We start from the raw sequence: 14,093 nt of genomic DNA on the forward strand, positions 1-14,093 counted from the left end.
ACCGGATTCTCATATTATAAATATGTTTACAACAAAGTATTTTTATCAGTAAAGTTATATATCGGGTTGGTGTTATTTAAAAATATGAGTTAACGGTGTTTACCATGTTTGGTTTTTATTAGTTACTGTGCTTAAAAATGTTAATATCAAATAATAACATTTACCAGTGGTAGGAGACGTATTTTACTACAGCGGAAATAAAAATACCGGATTTCATAATTTTGGTATTTATCGGGTTTTCGCTCGAACCCCTCGATATGATATAATTAATTCAATTTTATAAATCGTTATAAGAAAATAAATAAAAAGCAAATGAAAAAAAACAATAGTAGCAATATCAATTAGAATATTATAAAGTATTATACATATATAACTTATAGATAGATTATCGAACAGATACAACTGAAAAAATATTCCCAATAGAATTGTCATAAGTCGAAAATCTTCGATTTCTTGTTTGATAATAATTTGTGATATCCTTTTTAAAAATTACCTTGCAACATAGACGTCCTTAACAAACACAGCAAATACACCCTAAACTGTGTCCTTATCCATTCATCCCCACCCTCCCAGCCAACACCATCCAAGAACACGTCGTGCCGTTCTTCCGATACATGTTTCACAATGTAGTCGGCGAACCTAAAATTACCAAAAATATATTAAGAATAATGATAGAATATAATATATATTATATTGTATATTAGATTTTTATTAAATGTAGACTTAACAGGAAACCAGTAGAATTAAATAAGATCTTACTCTATAAGATAATATCAATAAGATCACTAACATGGTATTGCATGTTGCACAAATAAAAATGCTTAGGCATTTAGGTTAAGATACGTTTAATGTCGCAAGGACAATCATTCTATGATTCAGTGATTCTTTATTCACTCAAATAAAATAAAAACAAGTGAGGATTGTTAAGCAAGAATTGATACACTACGCATAAGCTAACGCTACGTCGTTGCATTCCATTAAGTCTGTATTCTACTAAGATATATCTAAATATGATGAAAAGGTTGCACGTGTGAGTCCATGATGCACAGAGTTGGGACATAAATTGTAAATCCCGAAAACGGTTGCTTCTTTTAACATACAGTGCGCTGGAATAACTGTTACCCCCCTTATTAACTTAATTATTTTTAGCACATAAGCAAAACGCTCGGACAGGTCGATTTTTAAAATAATCACAGTATATTACAGCATCAATGTTTCGAACTTTACGCGATCCCTCTTCAGGTGACAGACATAACTTTGATCTTTTTAAATGGGAAAGAAAGTACATCATGTGACACCTCATTTAAAAGCTTTTGAAATACAGATTACAAAAATGTATAATACTTTAATCCTTTTTGAGAGCGTAGGCGCAAAATTTCGGTCGAATTATTTTAAACGCATATATTTTTTTCGAATCCTGAGAAAACTAATAAGTATTTTTGAAAAATTTAAACGCAGAATGAAAGATTGCATTATTACCTAGGGCAGAAAGTCCCTTAGAATAATCAAAAAGTTTCTTTTGAATGATATATTTGAAATTAAAAATCAGACTAAATTTTCTCTTTTTTTCACCCTTGTGACTTATTAAAATAAACATTATAGAAGTTCTCAGGGACTTTCGACCATCAATAATACTGTAATATTTCATCTGCGTTTAAAGTTTTCAAAAATACTTATTAATTTTCTCAGGATTCGAAAAAAAAATGAATGCATTTAAAAATAAATAAAGAAATGGAAATCTCAAATACCATCAAAACAAGAAAATTGGAATATCTCGGATATATTACACGTGGAGAGAGATACAGCTTGCTCCAATTGATTATGCAGGGAAATATTCAAGGAAAAAGAAGCATAGGAAACCGTAGAATATCGTGGCTGCGCAACCTGAAAGAATGGTACGGATGTACATCGGAGATGGCACTTAAAGAAGAATTTAAAAATAATTCGACCGAAATTTTGCGCCTACGCTCTCAAAAAGGATTAAAGTAATATATATTTTTGTAATCAGTACTTCAAGAGCTTTTAAATGAGGTGTCACATGATGTACTTTCCCATTTAAAAAAAAATCAAAATTATGACTGTCATCTGAAGGGGGATCGCGTAAAGTTCGAAACATTGATGCTATAATATACTATGATTATTTTAAAAATCGACCTGTCCGAGCGTTTTGCTTATGTGCTAAAAATAAATAAGTTAATAAGGGGGGGTAACACTTATTCCAGTGCACTGTATAATAAACAAGAATCTACAGGTCGAGCAAGTCTCGTAAATTTCACGATTGCGAGCCACGCTTCACGCAACCGTGTTTGCGTACTTGTGTTTCAAGTTGCGTGGTCGTACGGAGTTATATTTACCAAATTTAAATATAATCGTTTTCAAAATTAAATCAATATGTCAATATGGCTACTGGGTGTAAAAGATAAATCTTATTCTATCTGTTCTTAATGAGTTTTAGATAATTTTAGTTGTATTTCTTTGTAATTTTGTGTTGTACAAAGATTAATTTAACATTTTCTCTGGAAGTATTAATTTAGAAAGATAATATGCTTCATTGGTGTTGTGTTTTGAAGTGTGAAATGTGATAAAGTCAAGATAAAGTTCACTTTTAAACTGAACTAAATAAGGTATCTGAGAGACAACAATGGTTAAATGCAATACAATGTACAGGTTTTACTAGCGAAATGAAAATTTTCCTGTCCTGTCTGCTGTAATCATTTTATATCTGGTAAGTTACAATTACAACAGTAACGATTTTTGAAGATGTTAACATTTTAATCTTATAGGAAAACCAGCCGACTTAATAGATAATAACAATCTCCAGATTGGGTTCCTTCAATAAATATGGTCTATAAACACAATGAAATAAGTTCCCCAAAATCTAAAATGGAGTGGTATCAAAGGAGAATTAAAGGGAAAAATATTCATATTGAAATTATTTATAAGGCACTGGACTGTCTTAAATTCTACAATAATACTAGGTGGGTAAATGATTTTAGACATTTTTCATTAAGAGTAGATTAAGATTAAGTAGATTTTCATTCAGTAGATTTAAGACTTGTTTACACGGGTAGAGTAATGATGCAAGTACTTGATAGAGTAGAGTAACTCTACCTGTAAAAATGCTCAGCACAGTAGAATAGCTGGTAGAGTGTATAGTTGGAGTTAAAGTAGAGTGACTAGCAACCTATGGCAAAGTAACTACTCTATGACCACCACTACTGCCAAAATGTCTACTCGGCTGCACACTCTACCCATGGAACACGCTCAATTATGGCAGAATAGAGTAGGTAGGAGAGTACATGGGGGCGCTGTCATTCTGGCTGGAATTGTGTTTTGTGTAAATAGTGAAAATGAAGTTCACCGAAGATGAAACTTTAAAACTTGTAGAGCTATAATACGGTGAATACCAGTGTTTATGGAATTTAGGTAGTGTATACTACAGAAATAAAAGTTTGCAGCAAGCTGCGGAGGATGAAATCGTCGAAAGAATGGCAAAGGGGGCTTTGGAGTAAACAAGCTTAAGCAAAAAATTAAGAATTTAAGGTGCACTTATAATCAAGAGTGTTTAAAAATACAAAAATCGGTTTCACTATACTAGCATCAGTACTATACTTGTACTCTCCTCACGTGAATGGTATCAAGCCATTTTTGGTAGAGTACTACCACTACTCTACTCTCCTCAAAACTCTACCCATGTAAACAAGTCTTTAGAAACAGTGGAAAATGAGGTAGCTAGTAGAGTAGTAGTAGAGTAAAATATACTGGTTTAGCAAATTGCAATGTTTTAAGGTAATACAGTAGTGATAAACAGGTAGCCAAAACGTGTTCCAAGATTGTCACTGTAATTTTGAATATTTTTTCGAGGCATTTGGCACACGTATTCGTAAAATAATAAAGAATGGCGGTACAGAGCCCAATTTGAAAAATATATTAATATGTGGAAATTACTCTGTAATTATACAATATTTAAAAAATGAGCCTGTACCGCCATTAAGAAGAACAAAAAAATACACTTTCTTCAAATAAACTTTTTTATCCGATGCCTAGATTTTGTGTAATTTTGGAACTACTAATAAAATAAAAAATTTTAGTAGTTCCAAAATAACACAAAATCGGATAAAAAAGTTGTATTTGAAAAAAGTGTATTTTTTTGTTCTTCTTAATGGCGGTACAAGCTCGTTTTTTTTATATTGTATTTAATTACAGAGTAATTTCCACATATTAATATATTTTTCAAATTGGGCTCTGTACCGCCATTCTTTATTATATTACGAATATGTGTGCCAAATATCTTGAAAAATATTCAAAATTACAGCCGCAATCTTGGAACACATTTTCGCTACCTGTTGATCTATACTGTTTCCTCTTAAGATAGTTTTAATAGTTATTTATGATATAAGTATTAAATTTTAAGACGCGCATGTGAAAGTTAACTTGAAAAAATAATTTTATTAATGTTTTGACTTCCACATCAGATGTCATTGTCAAAATACAAAATATTCATTATTATTAGGTTTGTTCTAGCAAACGGTCAAACTAGTCAAAAACCATCAGCAAACAGTTGGTCAGTAAAAGAACATAATACAGTCACCAGTGCGATCCCCTCTACTCGCGCTGGTCCACTATTCGCTGATGGTTTCAAACTGATGCTAGAACAAACCTATTATTATTATACATATCATTATCTGTAAATAATATTTCTTCTGATTGTTAATTGTAAAGGATAGAAAAATTACCCTTTATTTTATTTTTTTTTAGAATCAGCTGAGAGAAGTGGTCTACAAAAAAACCAGGAAGGAAACGGAATATGTGGCTACGAAAGGCAAAAGAAAGGTTTACAAAGCAAATGTGACACATTTTTTTGAAATATTTAGGAATATCAGTAAATTGCATTAAAAAAATGTATGAAAAGATTTTGTTCAATAAAAATGTTTATATTTATCAAGGATGTATTATTTGGTATGGCCACATATCGTCAGTGATGTAATAATACATCCTATCTGTTTTTTCATGAGTTTTGTAAGAGAGACTAAAAACTTGTCTTAGGGTCACCTCCTGTTTTCATATGATATTTTTTGACTTGTTTTGTAGTAAATTAAACTATCTATGAACTACAAAACAAGTCAAAACTTACATATGAACACAGGAGGTGACCTTAAAACATGTTTTTCCATCTCTCATACAAAACTCATGAAAAAACAGATAGGAGGTATTGTCACATCAGCAAGGATGTACAGTGATGAGTGCCCTAATAACCGGCAAAATATTTAGTTGTGAGATAAAAAGAAATGAAACTAGTCGAGCTGGGAAATTTAGCGAAATTAACCTTTAAATTTACGTTATATTGATCCCACCTTTACACATATCGGAGGAGTATGTCAACTAAAACTGTCACTGTGACAGTGGTAGTTTCCAAACTCGTCTGGTACGTCTGAAGGTGGTACACAATCAATACAATCTAAATGTATAAGTTAATATCGCTAAATTTCCCAGCTCGACTAGTTTCATGTCTTTTTATCTCACTACTTAATACATCTTTTGTGCTATTTTGCCGGTTATTAGAGCGCTCATCACTGTATTTCTGGTATATCCAGGGAATGTCTACAAAATATATTTTGAATGTCCAGAGAACATTCGTGGACATTCATGGAATGTTCCAATAAGACATTCAGGTAATGTTTAAAATGCTGACACAGGATTTTCCTGGGATGTTCTCAGGGAACATGTTTTCGGGGATATTCCAGGAATTTTTCAATGTCTGTGTACCTTCTATGGACCTATATGGAATATTTTGGTGTTATTACCGCCGCACTCCACTTGCGATTTGTAATCAGGAAGATTGAACACATTGTTTCAAATACAAGTCAATCCATTTGTGACTAAATAATCATGGATTGACTTCTATTTGAAAGAATGTGTTCAATCTTCACAACTACAAATCGCAAGTGGAGTCCGGCGCTTAGGGCTACTTCCTCTTCGGTATTATGTATTATACTACAGAAATCAGGAACTTTCCTTCTAAATATATGTATGCATCTTGGCCATCAAACATATTCTTCCAAACATTTTTTAAGGGGTCTTGTGGGTAAAAAAAGTGACTTTTTAAAAAAATTATATCTCGAAAACTAAAATTTATTTTTATTTATAATTGGAACATATAAAAGTATAGTACTTAAGGTAGTCTCAAAAAAAGTTTCAGCCAAAAATATTCATTTTTGTAGAGTTTAAGTTTTTTTGCGTTGGCAGCATAACTAAGTCCAGTCTCATCTGAAATCAAAAAGTTTCTTGTAGTTTATACCTCTGGCTAGAATATGAACGAAGGAATTAAAAAAAAATGAAATTTGAAGATTTTACATAAGTTTAAACACATTTTTGACCCCAATTTTTCTCATTTTTAAAGTAGTTTTTTTTATAAAACAAAAATGACCTCATCTAATAAAAAATCCTTTGTTGATTCACTAGCCAGAGGTATAAACTACAAGAAACTTTGATTTCAGATGAGACTGGACTTGTTATGCTGCTCACGGCAAAAAAGGGCTGTTGTCGAAAAATTGCAGTCAACTCTACAAAAATGAATATTTTTGGCTGAAATTTTTTTGAGAGTACTATACTTTTACATGTTTCAATTATAAATAAAAATAATTTTTAGTTTCCAAGATATAATTTTTTAAAAAGTCACTTTTTTTACCTGCAAGCATTGATTATAAATATTCCTCTGCAAGACAACAACTTAACAAATTGTTGATTTCAAATTGTAACAGTTGTTTTGCAAAGTATGCTGCCCTCTTGTATTTTCTGTGTTATCTTCATCATACAATTACTTCATCTAAAAACTTTCTGCGATATATTCGCAACAACAAAAACAAACAAAACAAAAAAAAATAAAACAAAAGTTTAACCACCTTCACACCACAGAATCAAGCAATCAAGTTACACAAATTTTCAAACACCTCACCTGACACAGCGTCTCAAGTACGATTGCGCGAATTGGTAAATATAACTCTGCACGACCACGCAACTCGAAACACAAGTACGCAAACACGGTTGCGTGAAGCGTGGCTCGCAATCGTGAAATTTACGAGACTTGCTCGACCTGTAGATTCTTGTGTATAATAAACCGTTAGGATTGTGAGTATTGACCTTTTTTCGTAACTGTTTGTATATGTTACGGTAAGAGTAGACATTTGGTAATTGTATACAATTACCGGTAAATGTAGGAAATTATTTTCAATCCAACAGCTATTCAAGAAGTGTGATCTTTATTGAATTGAATTAAAAACAAGAGACATTTTGTTTAACTTGAATTGAGTTTTTTTGCCTGAATTAATACTACTATAGACCTGGATCCCGTGAATAAAAAAAAAGTTGATTAATAGCAAGCTGAAAATTTGTTAATAGCTTAACGGCGTCTAGTCGGACAAACCTTGATGTATGGGAACACTGGAACAGGGGAAGTTTTAATTGTGGAACAGGTTAAAAATTTGGAACGTCAGACTAAGAAAACATTCCATGTATTTTGTCGGACAGAGCTTCCAATTGATTTGTTACGATTTCATTAAACTCTCATACAAAAATCAGACTGGTGTTTATTACCAACTGGGTATTTTAATGAGTGGAACACGAAGAACATGTTAAATGACAGGAATCATGTTGGTTAGTAATAGCAGTCTGATTTTTGCATAAGAGTTTAATGATGTAGCTCGTTGCGCGAATGGAAGTCATTTTTATGATACACGACAAATTAGATAAACATGAAGATATACTTAGATTTGACAAAATTCGTGCTACATAATTTTTTTAGTACCTTGGCCCATACCAAACATTTCTCTACCAATCAGGTGGCAAGAAAACTTATTCAGGGCATCCCATAAATGTCATGATTTTCGCTTTCTACCGATACGTACTCGTTATCTTCTCAACAACAAGATCCCTACGTTTTCACGAAATGCTATGACTCACACTATTACAGTTAGTTTTTGCGAACTCAATATTTAATAGTTCTACTAAAAACATCGGCTTATCTAGCTTGAGTCTTCTTGTTCCAATACACATACAATAGGTTTCTTGTCTGTAAATATCATAAACCTTTATACTCTAGTCTGCAACTCTGCAGGGGTACTTCCTCTAGCTATTTGGATATACCGACGAAAATAACTCAAGACTGTAAATGTCATAAAAACCTTTTATCTTGCAAGCTACATCAACGCTGGTGTTTATTGAAAAATATTCCGTTTACAATTTTGTAGGATATAAACAATTTGGGGTACTTTCGTACACCAAATTTCAGAGAATTGTACGAACAACGAAACAAGCTTCCAAACCCGTGAGAAGTGAATAACGCCATACTCTGCACTATGCGGAAGATCGATATACAGGGCGTAGCGAAAGTTAAACTGGGTCGGAATTTCAAATATTTAGACGGGGGACTTTGAGCGTGTTTCAATGAAAGGGTAACAAATCAATTGGATGTTCTGTCCGACAAAATATATGGGACGTTTTCGTAATCTGACGTTCCAAATTTTTAAACTGTTCCACAATTAAAACTTCCCCTGTTTCAGTGTTCCCGTACATCAAAGTTTGTCCGACTAGACACCGTTAAGCTATTAACAAATTTTCAGCTGGCTATTAATCAACTTTTTTTTGGTACGCTGGATCCAGGTCTACTACTTTACTTACATACTTACTATTTGTTGTTACATGGCAAACTCTCATGAACTCGGAATTACACAACTTTCCATTTTTTTACAGTTACGCTTATCTGTTTTACATTTACTTTTGCAAGCACATCGCTGAGATCCTTGCTCACCCGACAAAGACGTTTTTCTAACATACCTACTAGCGCAATGAAATGTTTAGTTTTGGAACCATGTCTAAAGAAATGAACGATTCTTTGCAGATGGTAAATTGATTTCTGCTATACAACTGTGGCAGTCGCCCTTCTTTAGTACCCAATTCGTATAATTCATTTTAAACACTCATAAAAACTGCCAAACGTTTTGTTTCTGATGTTTTAAGCATTTTCTTCGCTTGCTTTTCAAGACCTTTCTTTGCTCATGTTCGTTTAATTGCAGAAAATAGTTCACTGATGGTTGCTCAGATTTTTCTGGTTCTTGCTCTATTAGAAGCTCATTTGGTTCATCCACTTCCGCTTCTTCACGTTCTTCAGGATCAGGACCTGACTGCGTCTCTTCTACTTATTCTTCTGCTTCCAAATCTTTTTCAGTCGAAATATTTTTTAAAGCATCTTCTGGCAGTGATGAAGTTTTGAAGCAAAGGGCAGGAACCCCAAACATAGCTTCATAAGGACTACACTTGATGCCAGAAGGGTAAGCTCGGTTCTTCGCGAAATGTACAGATCGAAGGCCCTCTGACAATTTGCTTGTTTGATTGCTTTCCAACTATAAATTGCGTATATTTTCAATGTCTTTATTCACAACAGATCCTTGTGACTGACTGTGTCTTGGCTTAGCGTGCACTATATTTAAATGTTTCCACATGGAGCACAGTTCTTCTATAATTATGTTGAAGAATTCTCGTCCATTGTCGCTTTCAAGAATGCTCGGAGCTGCAAAAGCACAAAATATGTCAAGAAGAACTAATGCAACTTAGTTTTCAACAAACGTAATTGTACAAATTTTGTTGACATGGTAAAAAAAAGTGATCTTGGTAGACAAAAATGAACTTGAATTAATTTTCTGCTTGGGCTTGCATATCTATCAAATCTATTTGACATCTACTATTTATTTCTTTTTGACAGTATAGGTTTCACTACTAAACCTTCTTTGAGAGCCTAAGATTTTTTCTGGCAAGTTTCACACAGATTAAAATAGATCGTTATGATTTCTACAGTTACGTATTGAGGCATTTCGCTTGCGTGTCGATCGTTATAATTTGAATTTCTTACTTTTACCAAGATGCTCTGGGAAATGTATACAATTACCGGTAAAAGTAGGAAATAAAGGGTTTTTAAAGAATATTTCCTACATTTACCGTCGACTGTGGTAATTGTATTCAATTACCGGGAATTATGTACAATTACCAGATTATCTACTTTTACCGTAACATATACACATATTAATAACTTTTTTTCTTCTTATATATTCTTCTGATCATCATCATCAATCAGCCCTGATTTGTTGATTTGTCCATTGTCGAACATAAGCCTCCTTCAGATATTTCCATCTTCTTCTATTCTGCGCATCTGCTATCCAATTGGTCACAATTCTTTTGAGGTCGTCGGTTCACCGCGTTGGGGTCTTCCTCGCCTTCGCTTGTCTGCCCGTGGTCTCCACTCAAGCAATTTTTTGTCCATCTGTCGTCTTTCATTCTTGCAACATGTCCCGCCCATCTCCGTTTTTGCCTAGTAATATGTTCGATAATATCTTTGACTCCGATTCGCCTACGAACTTCCTCGTTTCTTACTCAATTTCTTAAGCTTATTCCAAGCACTGATCTCTCCATCGATCAATGCTTGAAATAAGCTTAAGTTTTTGAAAAAAGAAAAAAAATTTGTGTTGGAGGTATTCTAACACTATATTATATTCATTGAATCATTTTTTAGGATAACCAAACAAAAATGTTTTTTACCTGAGATCCTCGGTTGTCAAATGTAAATATTTTCTTAAATTCAAATCCTGGCATTCTATTCTATTCCCATCTATATCTACCAGTATATCATAAAGCTGCCTTTTTTGCTTAAACAAAACGTTAGTTGCTCCTACTACGTAACTCCGTACGTTGACATCGACAAGAAGATCCAAATACGGCAAGGATAAATATGGCAAGCACAGAGCTCCTACAATTAAAAAAACAGTGGCGTGGATAAAATAGCTAATTAACCGAAGACGATAATAGAAACATTGGACCTGAAAGCATCACAGCTAAAACTAATAAAATCGTGGTATGGTAGACTACTTACATGAAAACATGTTAATATCTGCAATGTATTTTCACAGCAAGACATAGTCGAATTAGTTTTTGCATTAATACAATAGTTGCGAGTATTTATTGTCTTACTAACAGTTGTTTGCAACACTTTATACAGGGTGTCCCGAAAAGATTGGTCATAAATTATACCACAGATTCTGGGGTCCAAAATAGTTCGATTGAACCTAACTTACCTTAGTACAAATTTGCTCATAAAAAAAGTTACAGCCCTTTGAAGTTACAAAATGAAAATCGATTTTTTTTAATATATCGAAAACTATTACAGATTTTTTATTGAAAATGGACATGTATCATTATTATGGCAGGAACATCTTAAAACAAAATTATAGTGAAATTTCTCCACCCCATAAAAAATTTATGGGGATTTTGTTCCCTTAAATCCCCCTAAACTTTTGTGTACGTTCCAAGTAATTCATTATTGTGGTACCATTAGTTAAACACAACGTTTTTAAAACTTTTTTGCCTCTTAGTATTTTTTCGATAAGCCAGTTTTTATTGAGATGCGGCTTCTTTTTCAATATATTTACGTAAAAATTTTATGGGGGTTTTGTTCCTTTAAACCCCCCAAATGTTTGTGTACGTTCCAATTAAACTATTATTGTGGTACGATTAGTTAAACACAGTGTTTTTAAAACTTTTGCCTCTTAGTCTTTTTTCATAAGTCACCTTTTATCGAGATGTAGCTTCTTTTTCAAAATATACCTAAAAATGTAAATTATAAATAAATTTTCAGATTATTAACAGGTCTCAAAAAATCGTACTTAACCATATACAAATATGTGGTGGATTCGACAAATATTCAAAATATCTCGATAAACACTGGCTTATCGAAAAAGTACTAAGAGGCAAAAAAGTTTTAAAAACAATGTGTTTAACTAATGGTGCCACAATAATTTAATTGGAACGTACACAAAAGTTTGGGGGGGTGGGGGTTTAAAGGAATAAAACCCCCATAAAATTTTTATGGGGTGCACAAATTAAGATGTTGCTGCCACAAAAGTGGCACATTATGTCAATGTACAATCAAAAATCTCTGAGAGTTTTCGATATATGAAAAAAAAAATCGATTTTCATTTTGTAACTTCAAAGGGCTGTAACTTTTTTTGTGTGCACTATTGTATATAGCAGGGGTGGCCAAACTGCGGCTCGCGAGCCACATGCGGCTCTTTGAAGAATTGCTTGTGGCTCTCGATAAATGTACCCGAGATCATTTTCAATTTTGTGTTATTATTTATAACAATTATTATCGTTCCATATGTGTTTCAGAATGTCTTTAAAATTAATGACAACAAATATGAAAGACCAAATGCAACTTTGTAACAAATTCCATTTCCATCCAAGCTAAAAGTGATATAACAAATCAAAAACTGCGCGAAAGAATATGAAGAGTGGCGCGACATAAAAGTCAGTAATCAACCCACTCCAGACCGATTTGTATACATATTTAGTCATTTTACTCGACTTAAAAAAATTTGTTACAATATTAAAGTAGAAAATCTTAACGAGTAGATAAAAAAGCCAAAAGGAATATTGACCAAAGTCCAAAATTTATTTCAAGACTTAAAATATTTTAAATCTCTTCATTTTTTTTAATTCATTTGAAATATACATAATCCATAAGGTGAATTTTTGTATGTATTACCAATATATGACCCAAACAACATCTGGTGAATTAAAATTAATAGAGACGCAAGAAGATCAAGCTCGAAAATAAAACTATAAGTCGACGCCGATTACCGAATTTTGGAAATTTGTACCAAAATCGAAGTACATACTCTAAATTAAAAAAGGATGTTTGTCGAATTATTTCCATATTAGAAACAACGTACTTGTATGGGCCATTTAATTCCATTTTAAAATTCGTGAAATCCTAACACATCAGTATTAACTAACCAGCATCTGAAAGAATTACTGAGAAATGCTACCACAAATTATTCACCAAATTTTAAATAATTACCAAAAGAAGGAAAACAAATGTTGGACAGGGAAAGGAACGAAAACATTAGAAACATGCTAAGACAGGGACCAACAGAGAGAAAAAATTGAAAAAAAAAGTCGAATTGGTTTGGACATATAACTGGAATGAACGAGAACAGACTAGTAAAGAAGGTGACAGATGCCAAGAGACAGGGGAAAAGAAGAAGGAGCAGACGTAGAAAGGGGTGGATGGAACAAATCCAGGAAATTGGAACCAAGAGACGGAAAACAGCACAATAGGCGAAGGAAATGGGAAGAAGGCCGGAAGGCGTGGAAGAAATGGGTAAAAGATGGATAGGTGATAGGTGATAGCAAAGTTCGACCCTCTTATTGGGCAAGGACAACGAGAAGAATAAGGAAAAAAATGTAATTAAGTTTTAATATTTCGTAATTTTATTTCTGTTTTCAAAAAATAAAAGTTCTGTTAAAAAACATTGTACATACCTTCTTTACATACTTTTTGAATGCGTTTTTAATTGCGGCTCGCGAAAAATTTTAACTTATAAGAAGTGGCTCTGGCTATCAAGGAGCTTGGCCACCCCTGGTATATAGGTAAGTGAGGTTCAATCAACCTATTTTTGACCCCAGAATCTGTGGTATAATTTATGACCAATCTTTTCGGGACACCCTGTATACAGATAACCAAAAATTATTGCCCATTGTTGTTTATAAACAAGGAATTTCAAAAGATTGAAGATAGAAAACAAAATACCACAAGCAATCCAGAAACGCTCACAAGAAGGGATCTAAAAATGTCAACAAAATAATATGTAAAGGGCTTATCATCAAATTAAAAAGGATAGGAAATAAGTACATCGTAACAATATTCAAAACAATCAATACACTGAGATCTACTCTGTCCAAAACCAAACCTAACAACACATAAGAGAGAACAAAGAACTGCATTTACAAAATAACCTGTGAATGCAACAACTATTATGTGGAAAAATCCGCAAGACCATTAAATGTCAGAATATACAAACATGAAACATAAATCAAAAACAAATCACAGATACGCAAACATACCTGGGACAATGAGCACAAAGTACAATAGCATTGGTAGATATATCAATAGTGATATGAAACAAAATACGTGAAAAACAGAAAAATCAAAGAAGCAGCTCTCATCTTACTTAATGAAAAAACATGTGTAGCAACGCTCTGTATCT

General features: G+C 33.0%; 1 protein-coding gene and 1 long non-coding RNA gene across 2 annotated transcripts in view; one reads left to right on the forward strand and one right to left on the reverse strand.

The window, feature by feature from the left end:
* Positions 1-14,093, reverse strand: part of LOC114337597 (late secretory pathway protein AVL9 homolog) — a 66,273-nt gene that overhangs the window by 14,407 nt on the left and 37,773 nt on the right. Inside the window, exons 7-8 of the mRNA XM_028288079.2 lie at positions 10,588-10,795; positions 494-639 (exon numbers count right to left, since the gene is read on the reverse strand). Of these exons, the coding sequence (XP_028143880.1) occupies positions 494-639; positions 10,588-10,795 (354 nt within the window). The remainder of the gene's footprint in view (positions 1-493; positions 640-10,587; positions 10,796-14,093) is intronic.
* On the forward strand, positions 2,244-4,941 carry LOC126887907 (uncharacterized). Its single transcript, XR_007699279.1, has 2 exons — positions 2,244-2,725; positions 2,784-4,941. It is a non-coding gene; the product is annotated as an uncharacterized LOC126887907 (long non-coding RNA).

Source organism: Diabrotica virgifera, chromosome 7 (genome assembly GCF_917563875.1).
Source record: "Diabrotica virgifera virgifera chromosome 7, PGI_DIABVI_V3a".
Taxonomy (NCBI): domain Eukaryota; kingdom Metazoa; phylum Arthropoda; class Insecta; order Coleoptera; family Chrysomelidae; genus Diabrotica; species Diabrotica virgifera.